Below are 24,546 nucleotides of genomic sequence, written 5' to 3'. Positions count from 1 at the left end.
GGAGAAATTTTAGCTCTATAAATACTATATATATAGATATAGATAGATGGGTGGTCTTATTTTAGTACGAGACAAGTCGAGATCATAATCTCTATGTTTTCTACGCCAAAACACATCCAAAAATCATTTTAGAAAGTAATCGGTTCGACTCGAACAGAGAAAAAACCCGTCTGGTCAGGTCCCAAACCGGCTAGGCCAGGCTATTAGGGCCGTTGCGGTGCAGCACATGAGAACCGGCATGGCCGATTGAGAAATCGGCCAGACCAGTTTGGCGCCTGTCTTTTTCCTTATTTTTCCTCCGGATTTCGAATGCGACGATCCTAAATATTATTTGTTATTGTTTTACTGCCAAGAACATTACTACAAAGCCCTCTAGCCACTTTTGGTTCTCAACACAAAGCACCCGTGCTCATCATCAAAATTTACCACCTCTTCTGGATCTGTATAAACATTGACCACGAAAACAGTACGTTTATACCCAGGGTTAAAACATTGTCATCGTGTTTTCCCTTCCAGAAGCTACGTACAGTTATCCATCGAAATCCAAATTGGCAAACTTAAGCTCAGGATAGTAGCTGGCCACCACTGACTTCCCATCAAATTTCCTGCCATGCAAGGCTATCTTTGCTCTGGTGGCACTGTAGACGTCTGCATATTCCAAGAACACCTGCAACAGAAAAAACTTGCATCAGAAATCATTTGCCATCACACAAAGAGATCTGCAAAATTCAAACATTAGAAGTCAGTGCAACACGAGGCTCACCTTTCCGACTCCAGTGACCGGGTGTCCGCTGGGGTCAGGACGTGGGATCACAACTTTCACCAGATTACCTGATCAAAAGGTAATTTTTCTTGTGATTAGTGCATAAACATAACAAAGTTGCATGCAAGAATTCCTAGGAAATATATGTAAATAGCAGATAAATTAATACAAGCAGAAGTTCGATGTAGGATGGAAACCGAATTGAAGAGCCGAAAAAGGGTATAAATGATATACCATATCTGCATGCTTCTTGCCTCATGTCGTCCTTGATGTCCTCATACGCTTCATCATCTTTCAATTCATCTGCACTGACCACCTGGACGAGGCAAACCACCTTTGTAGGGGCCACTCCAACTGGATTGGCAAGTTTCTGTAAACAAAGCACGCACATATTTCTGTGTCAGAACACAACAACGGCACATCGAAAATGTAATGGCACGCTAGAGAATAAACTATAAAGGTGTCTAGTATGGCAATCAACTAGCTGGTCTATATATACCAGCATTTGCACCTGTCGCTGGGCCTTCAATAGGATACTTAGCTGTTCTGGTCTGGGCTGAGTCGCTGAGATGCACTCTAGTTTGCTCTTCTGACAGTAAGGGTTTTGTCTTCCATCTTGGTACCGTTTAGTGCAGCGCAAACAATGTCAGTGACAGTGGTGTTCAAGTAAACACAGAATGCATAGCCCTTTGAGTTGCCAGTTTCCCTATCTTTCACAAGATCAAACCCTCGAAGAGGCCCAAAGTATTCAAGCAACTCCCGGACTTGAGGTTCAGAGTAGAAATAGGGAAGGCCACCCACAAAAATACGGTCAGGATCTTCTAACCCTCCTCCGTCTGATCCTGCTGTTAGTCCAACTGCAGCAAGATTCAGTTTGCGGCTTGGCTGGCTCGGGCCCAAGCCTGCTGCCAGGGAAAGGTTGTAGTCTGTTGGCCTTCTAACCGTCACTGGCACCCCTTCAAACAAAATGCCATCCAGAGCCATTGCATTGCTTGCTTCCTCAGCCAGTCTGAATTCCACTAAAGCAAATCTTTGTTCATGGTTCATGCAGACGCTACAGACAGCATCACCGGGACCAGCAGTGTTTCCTCCAATAACAGCCATGACTTGATTAAAGAATACTCCAATTGTCTGCAGAAAGGAATCCAATTTAGCCAACAGTTGCAAATTATTCGGAACAGTGTTTGAGTTTGTTTACTTAGGCAGTATATGCATAGTTGTTTTTCCCCGTTCGAGGTTAAAAAGAAAGTACGGACCTGTTCGTTAGCAGAGGGAGGAAGGCCACCAACGTAAACACGCCGAGCGAACAGAGTAGCCTGAGGTAAAAATTAATGTTCGCACAATATTTATATCAATACGTGAAGATTGCAGGCACAGAGCAAATAATAATCAACAAAAAAAAGAAGTCATACCTCTTGTGTCATCAGTTGAGTCGTAGTGTGTGGCTGGAAGACAAGGGAATTGAAATTGAACTGATGCACACAAATGAATATGGTTAGCAAGCAACAAACTAAACTTTTAAGTCTGCATGCATACGGAAAAAGATCCTGTAAAGGCAAATTAAAGACAAGAGTCCTTTAAAATTAAGACTGCAGCGTAAACTATATTTGCAAGTTAGAAATATTAGAATGTTTATTATGAAATAAAGTTTGTGGTAGTTACCAACATTTGCTGACACTAGACTATTACAACAACAAAAAAAAAACCTGTTGAGGAATAGCTTGTGGCTCCATGGAAGAGGAATTGAACTAATTCAAAGAAAACAAAAGAATAAGGTTAGAAAGCAGTAAACCAAATAATCCTGTCCATAGATAAAGGAGGCTTAAAAAGGCAAAGCTTATTTGCAGGATAAAAATATTTGACTCGTGTATAAATTATTAAATCTGAGCAAGTAATGCAGTCCACACACACACACACAAAAATCAGTCCACAATTTGCTTGAACCCTTAACTAATTTGTTGAATTCACAGTTGTAACCATCACCTTTACATGAAACCCTACAAGAAGCTTCACAACTTTGAACATTCTGTGCATTAAAAAAAACGAGGTTGATTTCGATCGCACTGACAAATCCGAGTTTGCAGTACATTATTGTTGTTGTTGTTTTGTTTTTGCCCTACGAAGCTTCGATTTAGCGGCAGTAGCACGAGTTCATTAATCGGAACAATGGTCGACTGCCCGGCATCACGAGAAGGAAGAGAAACGAGGGGGGCGGGCACTTGGGGATTGATCGACGCACCTCGCAGCGGGCGCGCTCGACGCGGCGGACCGCATCCGCATCGCCGCCACCCATTCGCCCGCCCGCGCACTTCGTGGCTTTCTTCGTTCCTTGGGGTTGGATTGGAGGAGGGATTCGGGGATTCGGTCGTTGCGATCGCTTCTGTTCGTTTTATAAGATCTTTGGACGACTCGACTGCTTTGAAAGGAATCGTTGCCGACGATCCCGATGATCCGAATTCATTTAGCAGGCCGGGCCTTTAATTTGTCTTGTCCGATCCCAACCCGATTAGGCCCCTGCTCGGATGCAAATTTCGGCCCATAACAAAATCGATCAGCAGCAGAGAGTCCTCGTTGGATCCTTCAAGTAAATTGCTAAGTAGTAAATAGTAAATAGTTATATTATTATTGTACCCTTTACATATAAGCTAAAAGTTCTTTCATCTATGAGGTATGTTATAAAGAAAGCCTCATTTGACTTTATTATGCGCTTTCTCAAAATCCATTTTAAAGATCAAATTAACCATACAGATTTTTCATGGCCTACGTCGTTAAATGGTCGTTTAGCCTGTTGGCACACCGTTTAAACGTTGCACTGGTGGTACGGCGTTTCCTGTCAATCGATCATTTATTCTGTTTAAACCGCCATTTAATTTATCCATTTAAGTGAGCATTTAGCCCGAATAATGGTTATGCACACATATATAGACAAACACAACACCAAATAGCAGTGGAGCTTGTTTCACCAAATTTTGCCAGCTGAGGCACATATGTTTCATCTTGTTTTGTTTGCATGTGGGGCTAGAATACATGACCATTGCTTAGAATGGAACATAGTAAGATAAAGAATCTTCGCCAACCATTATGTTAAACATGGTCCAATTGACCACTTCGAGTGAATAGGATAGACGTCATTCACATGGCCGGCCGGTCTGTCTATGCTATATAAGAGGAGTTTCCACATGGCTGCGTGACTGTGCTTCTTTCTGCCTGGCTGTAAGATTTTCCTTTCTCACCATTAGTTTGTGTTTCCGCTATGATATTTGTCCTGATGTGTTTCTAGCTCTTTTTTCACTCTTCGTTTATTCTTTCCCAGCGCAGAACTTTCTGCAGCAAATACACGCAGCTGGGGGTGGCAGATTGTTCCATGGAACCAGATGCAGGATGGGTGCCTTGCGACATTCAGCTGACCTATTGGGGCATGCAGCCAGCTGAGTTTCAGCTAGCACATTGGAGCATGGCAATGGAACCAGAAGTATGTGCATGCGCTGCTAGCCTCCCAGTGGTAGTGGAGTCGGCGGGTACTGAGATATACGGTAGCTGCCTCCAAACATATGTTCCTACTAGCTCTAGCAGAGGACAGCTGGTTGAGTGTGCATCAGCCACACAAAATGATCGGATCGAGATCGAGAAAGCAGCACAAGAGTTTCAGGCCGATTTCCACAACATGGAAACGAACATCTACAGCAATCCGATCCATGTGTTCGATAAAGCCGCGCGTGAGTTCAAGTTCGACGTGGACATGATGAAGATGAAGATGCACAGGTACCCAGCAAGAATTCGATCTCTCGGTGAACTGTACACCGTTCCGATGACGGTGTCGATCGGCCCATACCACCACGGCCGAGACCACCTGAAGGCGGCGGAGAAGGTGAAGCACGTGGCTGCATACCACTGCATCATGGAGTCAGGCCGCTCAGCCGAGGAGGTCTATGGGGCGGACGTCGCCGTCGCCGGCTACGCCCGGAGCATCTATGACAGGAACGTGGTGGACAGCATCGGCGACGACGTGTTCCTGCCCATGATGTTCTACGACGCTTGCTTCCTGGTGCAGTACATGCTCACGTGCACCGACGCCGGCCTTGCCCACATGGACGACGCTTGCTTCCTGGTGCAGTACATGCTCACGTGCACCGACGCCGGCCTTGCCCAGATGGACCCGGCGCTGCGTAGCTTCTTCGACGCCAACGACAAAGACGTCTATCACGACATCATGCAGCTCGAGAACCAGCTCCCATGGCCGGTGGTCAGGGCCGTCATGGCGTTCAGGCCCGTGCCATTGAAGGAGTTCGTCGCTTCCCTGCGAGGCTGTCTGCAGGACCGCAAGGACCGGCACGAGAAGCCGTTCGTCATGGACGACGCCTTTGAGCCGCCGCACCTCCTCGGCCTCCTCCGGTACTACATCGTCGGAAGAAGTGACGTCAAGCTGCCTACACTACCGGAGACCGAGTCGATGTCCTTCTCCGTGAGCGCCATCGAGCTCGCCGAGATCGGCATCACGCTGACGGCCAGCAAGACGACCGAGCTCGTCTACATGGGCGTCAACAAGAAAGGGAACCTCTTCGCCGAGCTCTCCCTGTCGCCACTGTCCCTGGACGACACGCGCGCCAGCGTGCTGCTCAACATGGCGGCCCTTGAGCTGTGCGTGACCCCCAGCTTTCACGACGCCGAGGACGAGGCGTCGGCCGTCTGCTCGTATCTCCTCCTCCTCGGCATGCTTGTGGACAGGGAGGTGGAGGGCTCACCAACAGGGAGGCCCTCCGCTTCCTGACGAGCGTCCAGGGACTGCGCCTTGGATCACGCTACGTCCGCACCATGGAGGAGATCGAGGACTACAAGGTGAACAGGAGGACGCGGACCAAGCTGCACGCGTTTGTTTACAGGAATGTGAAAGTCATCGTAGCCGTCATCTCCGTGATTGCTGCGCTTGCCAGTATCATAGGCACAATCAGGTCTCTCAAATCTCGATAAGGTCTATCGATGATCTACGATGCTGTCAGTGTGAGATGATCCAACTGTTGCTAGCTAGTTTCCATGGTAACTAAAATTATTCCCTGTATCTGAATTCTGAATCCCATTTGCAGTAAAATGCAATGTGTTGCCTTCTTTCTGATTCTCTAGCTAGTGTGTTCTGAATCTGACAGTACTATTGTCTATTCCATCAGTTGGCCGCGGAATCTGCTAGTTGGCCGCACACCATTGTTGCTTTGCCAATCCTGTATTTTCCAATTCTTTCTTCCTGCAATCCTGCTGTCTTCTCTTCTTTGAATATATATCAACTTGGTGCAAATTGTAACATGGAGTTGATACGAATTACGATAGAATATGGTTAGTGGAGCTCTACATCTTATGGTCAGTGAGACATGCTATTTATAGAAGGTAGCACCTACCATGTGAGTACGTCTGCATGCATCGACATTGAAGTATATATATATATATATTATACCCCAACTTGGACTAGTTTTGAGCAAGCTTGCCCTTTTGTTCCACTATTTTCTTTTATTTATAGTACTGATATACGTGGTGGATCTGCAACAAATAGTATAGAGAATTGGGTACCATTCATATTAAATACTAAAATTTTAGAAAAAAATATTTGTAGGAATTTTATATGATAATGAGATTATAATCTCCCATCACTGCAATTCACATTGTTTTGATAAATTCGAAAAAAGTTTTGGTTTGTTGCTAAAACGTGTTCTTCCTCCAAGCAACAGATTATGTTGCAATGGTCGTGGTCCAACTTAAAATTACCATTTTAACTCTGTATAAAAGTAACAATGCTAGCGGCTCCTCCGGAGCCCTGTGGAAGTGTTTCTCATTTGACACATGTTAGAGGATCTTTAACGGTTTGGTAAAATCACTTCTCCGCTTGTAAACCACTTCATACATGATTGCACACTCACCCAAAACATCGTGCACACAGTTGGATACACTACCCCAGATCTGAACATCACTGCCGGATTTTGAACCGACAGTGGCATACCAGCAGTGATGGGGGGTTGACATCACTGTCGGTTCTTAAAAACCGACCCTGATCTACAGGAAACAGTGTCGGTTCCTGGCTCCACCCGACAGTGTATAGTTGAACAACACTGCCGGTTTGTAGTCCCAACCGACAGTGATGTTTGCTTCAAGAGTGTCGGTTCTTGGCTCAAGCCAACAGTGTTGAGCAAGCCTACACTGTCGGTTCATGGCGCAAGCCGGCAGTGTTAAGCAAGACAACACTATCGGTTCATGGCTCAAGCCGGCAGTGTTAAGCAATCCAACACTGTCGGTTCATGGCACAAGCCGGCAGTGTTGAGCAAGACAACACTGGCGGTTCATGCTCAAGCCGGCAGTGTTGAGCAAGACAACACTGTCGGTTCATGGCTCAAGCCGGCAGTGTTGAGAAAGACAACACTGTGGGTTCATAGCTTAAACCGACAGTGTTGAGCAAGACAACACTGCCGGTTCGTTGCCAACCGCTAGTGATGGCCCATTGGCATTTTATTGTTTTATAATTGATTTTAATTTATATTATTTCGTGGAATCGAGTTTCGCTTTATATACGCTACGTAGACGACAGGTCCATCAATATTAAACATTACAAATGTTACGGTTACAGTTCAAATGTTCTTATCCAGATCTCGATCCCTCAAAACAAAAAAGAAATGTTCTCAGAAATCACAGATTGTGCAGTGCTTCTCGGACTTCTTACAATAATCTGGTGAGCCGCTCTGGGCCATACTGGTCCTTGTACCTCACGGGTTGTGCAATGGAAAATACTCCATCTTTTTCCAATACCTCGGCTAAGATGAACTTTGCGAGCTCCGATTGTAGTGCGACGATCTCCATGTCTAACAGCCTTTGGTGGTTATATTTCTTGTGCTGTCATTTAAAATAGATGATATCCAAAGAGGAATAGTAAATCATTTTGTTGAATTATTAACAGATATAAATAAAATGGGGATTATACACACAACTTATTGGCTTCTTCCGATTTCCCGCCGATGTAGTGAAGCATTGCCCACATTACATAAAACCCACATTCATTGTTTCCCGCCGGTTGTAACAGGTACTTACCCTCCATTTCGACAACCTTCAATGGGACCTGCGTCCCACCAATATGTCTTATTCGGACACTGAGCAACATTAAAGGGAGAAACATTAGAAAGCGGTATGTGTGACTAGAAAATAATATGTTATTAGGATCGCTTACTAATTCAGCACTGCCACCGGTGCATCCAGATGATAAAATGGTTTTTGGCAAGATTGACACAAATGAAGACGAAATGGTTGTTATAATCACATAATCCTAATTATCGAATAATCTTAACCAAAAAAGAAGCATAAAATTAAAAGCCGAGAACACATAGTCGCAGTTGTAGGCTAGAAGCATGTGGGTTTTCTTCTTCATCGTGAATTCGTCGAAAACAGCAATCAATCTCTATTTCAGGTCTTCCACGTCACATCCATAGAGGCCTAGACATGTCCTCTCATTGACTCGCAAGGGGTCCAAGAAGCCTATGTAATCCCATTTGCTTTTTACAATGCAAAATTTTGATATACACCTACACAAAGTCATGGGAAGTGTTCAAAAGTTAACAATTTGTCTCGAGAGAGTAGTTAATTGTAATATCACGCGTGTAGGGTACTTACATAGTCCACAGCGTCAACATTTGAACATCGAGATCACGTTTCTGGTATAGCTGGAATAAGCACTCCCACTCGACATCGAACTTCTCTTCTTTGGGATAATGGAAAACATGTGGCAAACGGATAATAACCTCAAAACCAAAGTCGTCCGTCTCTGTTGCTTGAGCCATGTAATATTCATGCAACCGGCACATATATGTTGTCAGATTTTTATACTCGTCATCGGGAACCAAAAGATTGCCCCTTTCATACTTCATTGCCGGTGTTCCCGTCCCTTGTACATCATAATAGATGTTCGCGACCTCTTCCATGGTTAATCCTGGGTTGTCTTCAACGTACTTCTGTATATTCCTTAAATCTTTATTGTGTATTTCTTCGTCTCTTGTTGTAGCGTATTTATTCTGTGTTTGCCTTTCGAATTCGGACTTCAACATATACGAAGGCAGTGAGGCATAGAGATCGAAGAAACTAACACAATCTTCCTTTCGAGATGTGTGCTGTAAATTTTGTTTCATCAAGGTGGTAACACTGCCACTGAACGGCCTTTTTCTTTTCTGTTGGTCCACTTTGGGAGCATTAACAACCGAATCCGAGGACCTTTTCTACGACTACGAGGATGTCCTTGATCTTGTTTTGGGCTAAGGTGGAGGAGGAGGATGACGACGAGAATTCTGTTTTCCCGGCGCTGATGAAGATGGAGGAGGAGGGGGAGGAGGAGGAGGAGTCTCTTTTCTCGAGGATGATGAAGATGGAGTCGGACGAGGAGGAATAGAAGGAGACCTCTGTCTTCTTGGGGGTGTTGGCTCCGAATGAGGAGGGGAGTGATCTCTGTTGGGAGATGGTGAGTGATCATCGGGGGTGGGTGAAGACTCGTAGTCGTCCTCATCATCAGACGAATATTGATGGTCAAGCTTAATGAAGCGCTTGCGCTAGGCCACTTGAGAGCCCTTGTTTTGACCAAGTTTCGGCCTATCTTCCGCTACGAGTTACTCAATGGGTATCTTGTTAAATTTCTTATCAAGTATTCTGTCAATGGTGACGCAAGCATACCCTAGTGAAATTGGGTGGCCATTAATTGTCTCGTCTCCCGCAGGCCAGGCCTGGCCTAGCGCCACCTTGTCCTTTGTCCATTCCTGACGGATGTACAACCTAACATTGACGGGTTCAGTGATGTCATCCATCGGATGAGGCACATTCGCCTCTTCTTCGTCGAGCGGGGTCGATCCGCAGCTGCTACGACCCCTAAACTATGGGCTAAAGGCACTAGAAGTAGGGTTTTGTGGTACTACTGACCCCTTGGACAGCAAAATTTGCTCGACTCGCGCTTCAACGGTCGCCTCAATCTGTGCTTCCATTATGTCTTCCATCTCTTTTAGTCTCCTCAAATACTCTGCCTCATGTTCCGCTCTACGCCTCGAGCGGCTCCGATAATTGTTAGATTCTTGGGGGAATGCTAGTTTCCAAGGAACAACACATGTTCCTCTAGTGCGACCAGGGTGCTCCTTGGATCCGAGTGCTTGGGTGAGCGCGTCTTTCTCCCTATTAGAAGTGCGAGTCCCTTGCCTCACCTCCTCAGTTACCTGGGAGATCCTCTGGATGAGTTCGCTCATGGGTTGATTTGAGGAGCTCAAGCTCCCATCCTCGGCGTGCCGTACATTTCTCCCCATACAGTATAATACCGATCTAGGCTCCCACTCGGTGGTCTCAACCTGAACGCCTTCCTCAGCAAGGCGATCTATCTTTTGAAGTTCTGCTTCAAATTCTGGCATCTTTTTGGCGTAGCCACGAGAGCCGAGATGATGAGGATTCATCGCTTTCTGCGAATTCTCCTTATTCTTCCTGCTCAGTTCTAAGTACTCCTCAGATAACCTGTATTCCTTGAAATCCTGTCAGAAGTCTTTCTGCTTGCTAAACTTTCGACCATCGAAATCTGGCTCTTTATTTTGGAGGACAAAATTCTTGTACAATGTCCCCTTGAAATTCTTGAAGCATGTCCCCATGATTTCTTTTGCTTTTTTCTTGACTAACTCCCTGTCATACTCAGCTGGGAAGGTGAAATACTCTGGGATCTTGACATCCCATATGTAATCCTTCTCGCTTTCGGGAACCCTCCACCGGTCATCATCTTTCCCAATCCACTTCCTGTACTTAATCGGGATGAAGTCCCTAACAAGTAACCCGAGGATAGTCTTGTATTTGGTCAAAGCTATAGGTGGTGAGAGTGGATCTCTGAATTCATTGAACTCTGTAATGTGCCAGTGTGCATTCCTACCAATAGGAATCTTTGACACGCCTCGCTTGGATCTAGCCTTCCTGCTACCCGAACCCTCTGGCTCCTTGGCCGGCGGAGGCTCCTGCTAGAGACACTAAGTAAGCTATGATCCTCAATAGATTAGCTTGTGTGGCTACATAGTGACATGATACCAAAGTTACCTGGCCATCTTGGTCATTTTGACCTAGATCGAGCAGGCCGGACGGGGTCCATGGTTGCTCGTTCTCACCGACCTGATTGACACCGTCACCGTTTGTCGGATCATGCGGCTCTCCTGTCCTAGCGATATCAGTCGCTTGTTGTTGCCGATCAGTTCTTTGGCAACGGGGTAACATGCGACAATGAGTCATAGCTGTGACACGATCGTGGTTAGTTTTGGCCGCAGACAACTACTAATAGCATATGTTCATATATATATATATAATGTGTTTAATGCAAAGTCTAATAATAAGTCCACATACAACAAAGTCAAATAATAGCATATGTTCACCTAGAACAAATTCATTGTTTGATTGACCACAAACAACAAAGTCCACCTACTCTTCTATGAAACTAAGACTACATCAACTTCGAAATAAGAAAAGCGATGAACATAGCCATAAATAAAAGCATGACATCTTTCCATGACCAAGGAGCAATTATCCTAATCTTCACATCTCCGGCGGGTGGCTTCTCTTCGATCTCCAGTGCCAACGGATGGCCATGGTTTGCATTCATTGGACCATAGTAGGCCGATTGCCCATGGTTTGCAAGGTTGGCCGGATGACTATAGTAGGCCCTCAAAGCTTCAGCTTCTGTGTTGTATTTTTTGTGCAAATTACCAGGGTAGCGATTGACTTGAGCATAGCAATCTTTCTAGGTTCGATAAATCCCAGGCATGTGACCAACATGCACTACATACCATGCCATGGTTGCCTATACATTTAAGTAAATTAGGTTGTCATTCAAACATGATGTATTCTTATACAATTTAATATATTTACGAATAACACACGACCATTGCATAGATAGGAGTGTTTGGAAAATAGCTATTCACGTGCCTTAGTAATAGTTGTTAGATGTAGGAAAGATATAAAGAATATTTTTTATTCGTTAAAAACCAAATGATGATTTAGAGAGCCAGTTTAAGACTTTTGGATATACTCCTAGAGATGTCTAAGAGTCTTCAGTCTCACTATAAATCCCCCAACCATTGGCGCGAGGTTCTTTCACAAGTGTGTGGCAAACCTAGGTTCTAGCATTCACAGCTGCATGATCAAACTATATGACAGCACACACTGCATGATCAAACTGATTCAAGTAAGCAGCTGTGGGACATTTCATCAGACACGTAGCAAGCAGTGAGCCACACACTCACCGTGGGGGTGGGAAAGCAGCTGTCTGCGCGCTCCTAAAGGCCTCGGTGGTGGGACGGACGACTTGGTGCTCTGGACGGCGCGGTGCTCCAGCTTGGCATGGACGGCACGGTGCTCCGGCTTGGGGCGGTGGACGGTGTGGGGCGGTGCTCTGGCGTGGGGTGCTACTCCGACGTGGGGCGGTGCTCCGGCGTGGGGCGGTGGATGGCGTGGGGCGGTGCTCCGGCACGGGGTGGTGCTCCAGCGGCGCGGGGGGAGGGGTTGGCGCGGGGTTGAAATGAATTGGGATAATTTCAACCCGCGCCACTTTTATAGTAGTAGCTTATCACTGCCGGTTCTGCTTGTAAACCGACAGTGATGGGGCACATCACTGCCGGGTCACTCCCCAAACTGGCAGTGATGTGCTATAGCAGTTAGGTGTTAAGTTAGGTGTTAAGTAGGATAAGTTTTCATTTTCTTTCGAACTCCTCCTACTAGCGCAACGGTTACGACCCCACAACTTAGCCCCAGGCAGCCCAATTTTTTTGGTTTAATTTTATAATTTATTAAGCAGTCTAAAGGTCAAAACGATAAAATAAATAAACCATGGCCCACATCCTATACTAGCGCAGCGGTTAAGTGTCTGAACTCTGTAGCCCGAGACCCGAGCTCAAACCCGAGGGCTGGCACAATTGTTTTTAATTTTTTTTATATATCACTGCCTGTTTTCTAAATAAACCGACAGTGATAACAAGCATCACTGTTGGTTTCTTCTCATCACTGCCGGTTTCTTGAAACCGACAGTGATGTTTATATATATTAAAAAATTCTTTTATGTACTGAATAAATAAAAGCATATGTATTCCTATGTTGAAATGGCTTGAATTTTTTTTGACAAGCGTGTACACCAAAATTAAGATCCCACACAGGATCTTAGGTTTTTCTAATCATGTTTTTATTAATTATATTTTTTTGTGTGCTGAATGAGACAAAAGAGGGTGAATTTCATCTTGGACCCAATATATTTTTTCATTCGCCTCTACAAAATTTTTATCCCTAGGGCACATTAGAGCCTGTGTAAAACTTTGGCACCATTCCAGATCTTTTCGTGGGTAGACTCAGTTCAACCTATAATTAAACGGTCTCGTCGCGCGAAAATTCAATTAAACCTCAGAAAGTAGCAAACCTTCTCCGGAAAATCCCAAACTTGGTGTTTCCTTCACACGTGGCACATGCAAGCCTAAGAAAAAGTTTGAGACCAATACAACACCAGAATGCTTTGAACCATTGAAACCTTGATAACCTATGTGTGCAGTCATGATTCGATGAAAGGGCACATGTTCCTCTGTGAAGCATGTATACTCCGCCTATGTCGAAATGGCTTGAAATTTTTTTGGCAAGCATGTACACCCAAATTAAGACCCCACACAGGATCTTATGTTTTTCTGTTCATTTTTTTTATTTATTATATTTTTCTCTGTGCCAAATGAGACAAAAGAGAGTGAATTTCATCTTGGACCAAATAGATTTTTTTATCCACCTCCACAAAAGTCTTATCCCTAGGGCACATTAGAGCCTGTGTAAAAGTTTGGCACCATTCCAGATTTTTTCGTGGGTAGACTTAGTTCAACCTATAATAAAATGGTGTCGTTGTGCGGAAATTCAATTAAACCTCAGAAAGTAGCAAACCATCTCCGGAAAATCCCAAACTCGGTGTTTCCTTCACACGTGGCACGTGCAAGCCTGAGAATAATTTTGAGACAAATACGACACCGGAATGTTACACGAATTACATGCATGACAATAATTAAACACACAAAGCCATACATATTAAAATTAGAACCCAATTAAACTACGACCTTGAAAACCTTGCTAAATAAACATTAGTTACTATCGGAATCACTGCCGGGATCGATCAGGCTACGCACACTAACATGCCTCTGTAGCCATATATAGTAATTGATGCCACAGATTATGTATCCGCTTGTATCGATGAAGTTCAATGCCCTAATGAGTGCACTCTCTCGTGCCTCACAATACCGAAAGAATGGTCGACCATAGATGTAACATACTGAACGACCACTGCCCCTGTTAGTAATCCTTATGCAGTACTATCGTCCTTCTATAGTGAGCTGGCCGAGGTTTCCATTGCAGAAGTCACAATCGTACCCGAGTTGCTCCGTAGCTTGGTCTAGAATGGCCCACAAGCCACATGCAGCATAGGTAAGGTCCTATAGCGCAATCTGCATGGGGAGAAAAAGAAAAAATTAGAGAATGTTATTACAATAATAAACAACAAATAACCACGACTCAGGTATAAGTGACCATTTTACCATATCCGCATGGTTGTAGCTCGCAAACCATTCGCTTGCTTGCGGGACGGGGAAATCACCAGCATTCAAAGCAAGTGCCTTGAAGTACGAGAAATCAGGCACATCATAGCAAATACATCGAAGTGCCTCTAAACAAATGCGCACGACACTTAATTGGGCGCTTATCATGTCCAGGCTCTGTATTCCCGTCCCGTGGATATGGTTCCGATGATTTGAACCCCTCACAGGGATGAAAAAACTGAGTTCACACATCCATAGCCGACCACTTGCATTAGATGCCGTGTTCTCGACGATGTCTGAGATAAAGAACTAGCTAAGTGCTGTTCGCAGCCAATCTATTGGGGATATAGTCTGCGACATATATGCATGCAACAATGATATTAAACTAATTACAGTTATTTATTAGCATCAAAAAATAAAAGATGTTGGAAAATATTTCATACAATAGCTGGAAAAGGGAACCGTGGAATGGCCACATTAGGAGCGAATGACTCATCGCCAAGGTGGAAACCTAGTTCTTGTGGTGGGGGAGGTCCGTTGTTCATACCACCTGATCGATAAAATGCAAAAAAAATATGAACATAAAATATATGCACAAAAAATTCTTCCAAGTAAAATGTGGCAACATAATTAAATATAGATCGAATGTAAGGAATAAGAATATATATAAATGTAGAATGCAAAGAAACATGAATATAAATATAGATCAAAATAATATAGATAGAATATTGGAGAAGATAACATATCAATACCATTGAAAAATGCAGGAGCCATGACCAAATCACGTAGAGAGAGAGTGGATGTCTTGAGAAGTGAGAGTGAAATATGAGAAATGAGACTGAGAGAGTTCGTGGGTGGGTGGGATCGATGTATGTGGCCGGCGGTTTGTTTTATATAGGGGGGCATAGACATCACTGCCGGTTTTTAAATAGAACCGACAATGAAAGTTACTATCATTGTCGGTTTTTAAATAGAACCGATAGTGAAGGTGACTATCACTGCCGGTTTCTAAATAGAACCGACAGTGAAGGTGCATATATGTGAATGATATATTTATTTAGATACTACAGTGGGAAAGTTTTAACAACAACGATATATTTATTTAGATAGTATTGAAATACATCAAAAAATTAGAAATAAGTTACATATACGATAACAAAGACCTTACACTAAAATTACATATACGATAACAAAGACCTATTTGCATACAGGTCAATGTTACCATCAATGTGTATCAACACATTATAATTTAACCACCTCAGTAGCATTCTTCTAGCACCAACTAGGGTCAAACAACAGCACCGTGGTGGTCTACGAGCTATATCGGTTGGAGATGATAAGGTGGCATCGATGAATCCATGCCTCTGCTGTATTGTCCAGAGCACATCGGATTCAGCTCGGCACCACAGCGGATGGCTCTGTGAACCTCGTGGCATCTCCAATCTTCGGCGTTGCTCTATCTTCAGTAGCATTCTTCTAGTATCTCATGTGTGCACCATTTTGGTGGACTACGATGCATAACGATATATGTGGTTTGTTGTGAGAGGAAAACATTATATCATGGCTGACAAGGCCTGGCTGAAACCAACATGCATGGAGAGGCTAGCTCCTGGCCGAGGGCCATTTTATAGGGGCTAGCAGTCGTGGTACATTTTTATTTCTGAACTAAAGTTGTTGGGGTAGGTGGGAGCAGTGTTCCAACGGTTGTGGTCATGGGAGCACTGTTGGCATGTGAGGAGCATCTACACATCACTGTCGGTTTTAGTTTAAAAACCGACAGTGGATGGGGCCTTCTGTGTCGGTTTGAGCAACTGACTATGATAGAAGCTATCACTGCCGGTTTTAAAACCAAAACCGGCAGTGAAGGGCCCTACCGCCAACTTTAGGTAAAAAAATATAAAAAACAGTGTCGGTTTGGAGCCTACCACCGCAGCCTTTTGTAAAAAATATAAAAAGTTTGGCCCGCCTGAGATTCGAGCGCGGGTCACGGGGTCAAGAGTTCGCGGTCTTAACCGCTGAGTTAGGATAGGGAGTTCAGTTAGAATGGTTTTATTTTTTCTTTTATCCCATTGTAATGCACTACTAAATAATAAATGCAAAATCAAAAAAGTTTGGCCCGCCTGGGATTCGAGCGCGGGTCTCAGAGTACAGAGTGCGTGGCCTTAACCGCTGAGCTAGAATAGGGAGTTCACTTATTTTGCTTTTCTTTCTTTATTTATTAATAGAAATAACACAAAAAATTGTGTCTTGATTATTTAATTGTATGATAATGAATTAATGGTCTATAATTATCAAATATTAGTGTTTGTGAACATCATCTTAATATTTGATTACATAGTAAATAATTAAATTGTAGAGATGCGCACAAAATATAAATTAAATATTTAGTGCGAATTACTGATACAACGTCTGCATAATGATTACATAGTTAACAATAATCTAACTATCTTTAGGTCCATCAACAATGAGGGCCTCACTGTGATCAATTTATACGTAAGCAGGTTCATCACCCTCTTGAAGGATAGGTAGGGGTACGTTCGCCCCGAATGGAGGCATTTCCTGATAGCCCCTATAGTCTTCTTCGTTCGTCACTCCATCGATACCGACAATGTTCCTTTTCCCTTCTTGGACCACTTTTAGCCTTCCTTTTGTCTTGTTGTCCCTTGCATAGAAGACTTGCATAACATCTCTTGCAAGGACGAAGGGGTCGTCTCTGTATGCGGTCTTAGTGAGATCAACGGTAGTGAACCCTTCGCTGTCAGTGTTGATTTCCTCGAGCCGGACCCACTGGCAGCGAAAAAGAGCTGCCTTCAACGGACCAAAGGCTAGCTCCTATATCTCCTCTATGAAACCATAGTATGTCGCCTGCACATTGCCGTTCTCGTCGTGAGCATCAAAACGAACACCCCAATTTTGGTATGTGCTCTTTCCATCTTGTTTTTTTGTGTAAAATGTGAATCCATTGATCTCATACCCTTGGTACTTAAGATATGTACTCAAAGGTCCCTTGGCTAAGGCATCCAGTTGATTACCCAACTTTATTCTAAGCAAGCGACGTCGCAACCAGCTGACAAATTCGTCCTTATGTTTTTTATCCAGCCAAGCCTGTGACCTGCTCGGATACACAGTTTGCAGCGATTGCCTATGCTCATCAATGTATGGCATCACGCCCTCGGCTTGGTGGAGAACAGCGAACTGTGCCTGTCTGAAAGAAACAAGGTCATCTACTGTAACAGATTTCTCCCCGATCGGTCCTTTGCCACGTAGTCTTCCCTAATGATGAGATTCTGGAACTCCGACCCTTTTGATGTCTAGATAATATGTGCAGAACTCAATGGCCTCCTCCGTTGACCATCCTTCAACCAAGCCTCCTTCTGGCCTGAATTTGTTCCTAACATTCCTCCTGAAAACTTTCATCAATCTTTCGAAAGGAAACATCTGATGCAGGTACATTGGGCCAAGGGCTCTAATTTGGTCAACAAGATGAATGAGCAAATGCAATGAGATATCAAAGTAAGTCGGCGAGAAATGCATATCAAGCCTAACGAGAGTTTCAGCTATGTCCCACTGTAGCTGCTCTAGCATGGACATATCAATGACCTTTTTTGAGATCGCGTTGAAGAACGAGCAAAGCTTTATGATTGGGGCGTGGACCTTTGGGGGGAGGATACCGCGTAGGGCAACAGGGAGCAGCTAAGTCGTAATGACATGACAGTCATGGGCCTTCATAGGGCCATAGTTGAACTTGAGTTATCTCATGTTCACTAGCCTCTTTGGGTTCACACAGTAGCCCATCGGGACTTTGAGTTCATTGAAGAAAGAAATAAGCGCATACTTTTCTTCCTTCTTCAATGTCCATGACGCAACCGGAAGTTTGAACTGGCCATTCTCTAGCTCCACGGGATGCAGCTCCTTCCTGATTCCCAAGTGTTGCATGTCCAGGCGTGTGGCTAGTGAATCCTTCGATGTTCCCCCGGTGTCCATCAAGGTGTTAAGAGTGTTAGCGCACACGTTTTTAGTGATGTACATGGGATCAAGACAGTAGCGTACACTCAGAAATGGCTAGTAAGGTAGTTTCCAGAAAACCAATTTTTTCTTCCAAATGCTCCCATCAAGCGCTGCTACTGCATTGTCTCCCTTCCCAAGGACAACCTCTAGTTTGTTGAGTTCTCGAAGTATCGCAGGCCCATCTCGATATTTTGGAGCTAAGCGTTTCTCAATAGTACCGTTGAAATCTTTTCTATTCCTGCGGTAAGGGTGATCCTTAGGTAGGAACCTACGGTGTCCCGTATAAACTATCTTTGAGTTATTTGATAGATTTACCACATCGGTGTCGTCCAAGCACTCAACACATCCAGTATAGCCTTTTGTCTTCTCTCCGAACAACGAACCTCGACCTGGCAGGTTGGTGATTGTAGCGATAAGTACTTCCTTGATCGTGACATATTCCTTTTTGTACTCATCCCAAACATCCGGCACACCCTTTTCAAACATCTTCACTAGTTCATCGATCACTGGTTCCAGAAACATATCGATGTCATTCCCGAGCTGTCTTGGCCCTTGGATCAGTAGTGGCATTTGGATGTATGACCGCTTCATACAGACCCAAGGTGGAAGGTTGTATATATAGAGCATCACTAGCCAGCTGCTATGATTGCTTCTAACCTGGTTGAAAGGATTCATCCCATCTGTGCTTAAAGCAAACCAAAGGTGCCTTATCTCTCCACCGATGTCCTTATAGAACATAGTATTGACAGTCCTCCAGTCATGCCCATCGGCTAGGTGCCTCATTATTGTATCTTTCTTACGCTCTTCGCCATGCCAGCGCAACAACTTGGCTGACTTTGCACATGCAAACAGCCTATGCACCCGGGGAGCTATAGGGAAATACCAAACGACCTTTACAGGACCTCCTCTGGTCTTGGTACCCTTATCTGACGGCCCTTCCTTGTACTGTGGAGCTTCACACTTGGGGCACTTGTCCAAGTCTTTGTATTTTTCTCCACGGTACAATATGCAATCATTGGAACACGCGTGGATTTTTTCAACCTCGAGGCCGATGAGGCAGATCATTTGCTTGGCCAAGTATGTCTTTTCTGGCAACTCGTTTTTTTCTAGGAGCATTTTCCTTATTATACCTAACAACTGATCGAAGCCTTTATCGCTCAATCCATTTGTCGATTTGAACTCTAACAGCATGATGTCGGCTTCTAGTTTGCTCATTGGACAATTCCTATACAATGGTGTTTTGCCATCTTGTCTCATTTTCTCTAGCTTTCTCAGCTGTCTTTCACTAAGACATCCGGTCTCTACATTACGTAGCAGCTGAGAAATGCCATCGTTATCCTCGGTGTCATCAGCTAGCGTGTTCCTAAACACATTATTAACTATGGCCATAGGTTCCGTGTTGACACTAGGTTCCTCATCAGCATCGTGGATGGTTACGTCAGGCATGTCCACATCATCATCATTTTCCTAGAAAACATTCGCACCAACCTCGCCATGCATAGTCCATATCGTATAGTTTGGCATGAACCCCCTGGTAATCAAGTGCGATCTTATAGACTCAATTTGACGAAAGTTCCTATGATTCTTGCAATCTTTGCATGGGCAGAAGACAGGGTTCCCATTCCCATCATGGGCTTTGGCATCGGTGATAAACTGGCTGACGCTATGCATGTACCGCTTGTCCGTTCGGGACAGATGCATCCACTCTCGATCCATCTCTGCCCAAAAAAATACTGAGACAGTAATTACAAAGAATTAATAAGAAATTGAGCTTCATGAACAACAATTGTAGCTCAAAAGTACCATTTTTGAAAAACATTATTGTACACTAATTATTGAAAAATTGAAATTGGTAGCCCCAGCCCTGTAAATTGAAAATCGTAGTAAAAAACAACTATTGCACAATATTGAAGAACAACTATTCTACTCTACTTCTAAGAACTAATTATAGCATCACATACTAACAATGATGATCTTGACCACCATGGAATAATTAGCTAGGAATTTAAATGTGTTCATAGACACCAACCTTTTGGATGATGGATTCATCACAATTTGAGCCTTGCAAAAATGTCCAATTGGAAAAGTGCTCTCTAGAATGGAGAAAGAACTAGAATGAGAATCAAGCAATGTAGCCATCAAAATGAAGCTAATTAAGCAACAAAATCAAAGGAATGGATGTTTGTTACTAACCTTAAAGCAAAAAGATCAAGCCATTCTTCAAAATCCAAGCAGTAGCTTCATGGTGAAGAGCAGCCACAGCAACGGAGGGAAGGGTCCAAACGCGCGTCTCTGTTCTCGGGATGGAAGAGAGGAGGAAGGAGAGGACGGCTGCAGTCTTTTTGTGTTGTAGGCTTATCACCGTCGGTTCTTGGCTAGAACCTAGTGATAGAGCACAATCACTGTCGGCTCTTGACTTAAACCAGCAGTGATGAGTGGCCGCCAAAACACTGCCGGTTCAATCCACAAACCAGCAGTGATGTGGTCCTTCACTGCCGGTTTTAGCCCAGCCCCAATCATTTTTTTATTTTCAAGCTCATAACCGGCAGTGAAGGTACATCACTGCCGGTTCTCACAAATGCGGCAGGGATGATGCCGGCAGTGATGTGCAAATCTGGCGTAGTGATGGACACACAGGCAGCTTATTATTCTTGTCTGTCAATTGACTAAAGCAGCGGTAATGATTTTTTTTTTGGGTTGGGCAATCGAGCGTTTCGTTGAGCCTGCAACACCTGGGTGATAAAAGGGCTAGAAACACCCGGCGCGGGGGGAGGGGCGGCTGTGGCCTGCTAGCCGTTGGCAGGCAGGGCCGCCACCGGGCCTCCCGTTGAGGAGAAGGCCATGCCATGCTGGCCCACGTGCATGGGTTAGGGCCCAGGCACGGCCTGCTCCTCCGGGCCGTGCCATCCCGGGCCCAGTCGCCACCGGGCCGTGTCGTGCTTGGGCCAGGCCAAAAATACAGGCCTCGTGCCGGGCCGACGAGCTCGGGCTGCATGGGCAACTATAGCTTCGGCGCGTTCGCTTCGGTCTACATCGAGTCCCTCTACAGGCACAGGCCGCACGAGGCTATTGAGTTGGCCGACGAGCACTGTTCAGAAAAAATCCAAACAGAGAAAAGCTAAAAAAACAAAAACGGGACCGGATGTGAGGAGCCGCCATATTTAGTTGGGCTTGATTATAAATTAATAAATTTCAAGGCCCATAGTGAAGTTTGTGCAATAAAGGAAATTGGCATGAGATTGACCAAACTTAAATATATGTGTGTGTGATGTGTTCGGTTGTGGGTTTGATTTCAAAAAAAAAGTAGAAGGTATGTGGCGTAATGTGAGGAGATGACATGAGTGGTGCAATATCAATATAAGGTTTTTGCAACTCTAACTTAAGCAAGTGATAACGGAAAAAGAGTGACGAGAGTAGTTAGGCGAGGCCAGACAAAAAAAATAGGGAGAAATTTTAGCTCTATAGATACTATATATATATATATAGACCACGAAAACAGTACGTTTATACACATAAGGATTTTTAGAATAATTGTCATCGTGTTTTCCCTTCCAGAAGCTACGTACAGTTATCCATCGAAATCCAAATTGGCAAACTTAAGCTCAGGATAGTAGCTGGCCACCACTGGCTTCCCATCAAATTTCCTTCCATGCAAGGCTATCTTTGCTCTGGTGGCACTGTAGACGTCTGCATATTCCAAGAACACCTGCAACAGAAAAAACTTGCATCAGAAATCATTTGCCATCACACAAAGAGATCGGCAAAATTCAAACATTAGAAGTCAGTGCAACACGAGGCTCACCTTTCCGACTCCAGTGACCGGGTGTCCGCTGGGGTCAGGACGTGGGATCACAACTTTCACTAGATTACCTGATCAAAAGGTAATTTTTCTTGTGATTAGTGCATAAACATAACAAAGTTGCATGCAAGAATTCCTAGGAAATATATGTAAATAGCAGATAAATTAAATACAAGCAGAAGTTTGATGTAGGACGGAAACCGAATTGAAGAGCCGAAAAAGGGTATAAATGATATACCATATCTGCATGCTTCTTGCCTCATGTCGTCCTTGATGTCCTCATACGCTTCATCATCTTTCAATTCATCTGCACTGACCACCTGGACGAGGCAAACCACCTTTGTAGGGGCCGCTCCAACTGGATTGGCAAGTTTCTGTACACAAAGCACGCACATATTTCTGTGTCAGAACACAACAACGGCACATCGAAAATGTAAATGGCACGCTAGAGAATAAACTATAAAGGTGTCTAGTATGGAAATCATCTAGCTGGTCTATATATACATGCATTTGCACCTGTCGCTGGGCCTTCAATAGGATACTTAGCTGTTCTGGTCTGGGCTGAGATGCACTCTGGTTTGCTCTTCTGACAGTAAGGGTTTTGTCTTCCATTTTGGTACCGTTTAGTGCAGCGCAAGCAATGTCAGTGACAGTGGTGTTCAAGCAAACACAGAATGCATAGCCCTTTGAGTTGCCAGTTTCCCTATCTTTCACAAGATCAAACCCTCGAAGAGGCCCAAAGGATTCAAGCAACTCCCGGACTTGAGCTTCAGAGTAGAAATAGGGAAGGCCAGCCACAAAAATACGGTTAGGATCTTCTAACCCTCCTCCGTCTGATCCTGCTGTTAGTCCAACTGCAGCAAGATTCAGTTTGCGGCTTGGCTGGCTCGGGCCCAAGCCTGCTGCCAGGGAAAGGTTGTAGTCTGTTGGCCTTCTAACCTTCACTGGCACCCCTTCAAACAAAATGCCATCCAGAGCCATTGCATTGCTTGCTTCCTCAGCCAGTCTGAATTCCACTAAAGCAAATCTTTGTTCATGGTTCATGCAGACGCTACAGACAGCATCACCGGGACCAGCAGTGTTTCCTCCAATAACAGCCATGACTTGATTAAAGAATACTCCAATTGTCTGCAGAAAGGAATCCAATTTAGCCAACAGTTGCAAATTATTCGGAACAGTGTTTGAGTTTGTTTACTTAGGCAGTATATGCATAGTTGTTTTTCCCCGTTTGAGGTTAAAAAGAAAGTACGGACCTGTTCGTTAGCAGAGGGAGGAAGGCCACCAACGTAAACACGCCGAGCGAACAGAGTAGCCTGAGGTAAAAATTAATGTTCGCACAATATTTATATCAATACCTGAAGATTGCAGGCACAGAGCAAATAATAATCAACAAAAAAAAGAAGTTATACCTCTTGTGTCATCAGTTGAGTCGTAGTGTGTGGCTGGAAGACAAGGGAATTGAAATTGAACTGATGCACACAAATGAATATGGTTAGCAAGCAACAAACTAAACTTTCAAGTCTGCATGCATACGGAAATAGATCCTGTAAAGGCAAATTAAAGATAAGAGTCCTTGAAAAATTGAAGACTGCATCGTAAACTATATTTGCAAGTTAGAAATATTAGAATGTTTATTATGAAATACAGTTTGTGGTAGTTACCAACATTTGCTGACACTAGACTATTACAACAACAACAAAAAAAAAACCTGTTGAGGAATAGCTTGTGGCTCCATGGAAGAGGAATTGAACTAATTCAAAGAAAACAAAAGAATAAGGTTAGAAAGCAGTAAACCAAATAACCCTGTCCATAGATAAAGGTGGCTTAAAAAGGCAAAGCTTATTTGCAGGATAAAAATATTTGACTGGTGTATAAATTATTAAATCTGAGCAAGTAATGCAGTCCACACACACACAAAAATCAGTCCACAATTTGCTTGAACCCTTAACTAATTTGTTGAATTTACAGTTGTAACCATCACCTGTACATGAAACCCTACAAGAAGCTTCACAACTTTGAACATTCGGTGCATTAAAAAAAACGAGGTTGATTTCGATCGCACTGACAAATCCGAGTTGGCAGTACATTATTGTTGTTGTTGTTTTGTTTTTGCCCTACGAAGCTTCGATTTAGCGGCAGTAGCACGAGTTCATTAACCAGAACAATGGTCGACTGCCCGGCATCACGAGAAGGAAGAGAAACGAGGGGGGCGGGCACTTGGGGATTGATCGACGCACCTTGCAGCGGGCGCGCTCGACGCGGCGGACCGCATCCGCATCGCCGCCACCGATTCGTTCCTTGGGGTTGGATTGGAGGAGGGATTCGGGGATTCGATCGTCGCGATCGCTTCTGTTCGTTTTATTAGATCTTTGGACGACTCGACTGCTTTGAAAGGAATCATA

At 44.2% G+C, this 24,546-nt stretch overlaps 1 protein-coding gene and 1 pseudogene across 1 annotated transcript; one reads left to right on the top strand and one right to left on the bottom strand.

The window, feature by feature from the left end:
- Nucleotides 1–529: 529 nt before the first annotated feature.
- On the bottom strand, nt 530–23,879 carry LOC136483123 (splicing factor U2af large subunit B-like). The gene is given in 10 exon segments (XM_066480220.1): nt 530–667; nt 764–831; nt 998–1,133; nt 1,263–1,328; nt 1,331–1,894; nt 2,020–2,079; nt 22,649–23,272; nt 23,398–23,457; nt 23,554–23,613; nt 23,853–23,879. Coding segments are annotated over 10 exon segments (1,803 nt in total).
- LOC136483971 (UPF0481 protein At3g47200-like) lies at nt 3,427–5,731 on the top strand (annotated as a pseudogene).
- Nucleotides 23,880–24,546: the final 667 nt, after the last annotated feature.

The sequence above is a fragment of the Miscanthus floridulus genome, chromosome 9 (assembly GCF_019320115.1).
Source record: "Miscanthus floridulus cultivar M001 chromosome 9, ASM1932011v1, whole genome shotgun sequence".
NCBI classification, from domain to species: domain Eukaryota; kingdom Viridiplantae; phylum Streptophyta; class Magnoliopsida; order Poales; family Poaceae; genus Miscanthus; species Miscanthus floridulus.
The sequence above is the reverse complement of the archived record's forward strand: the minus strand, read 5'-3'. Positions and strand labels throughout refer to the sequence as shown.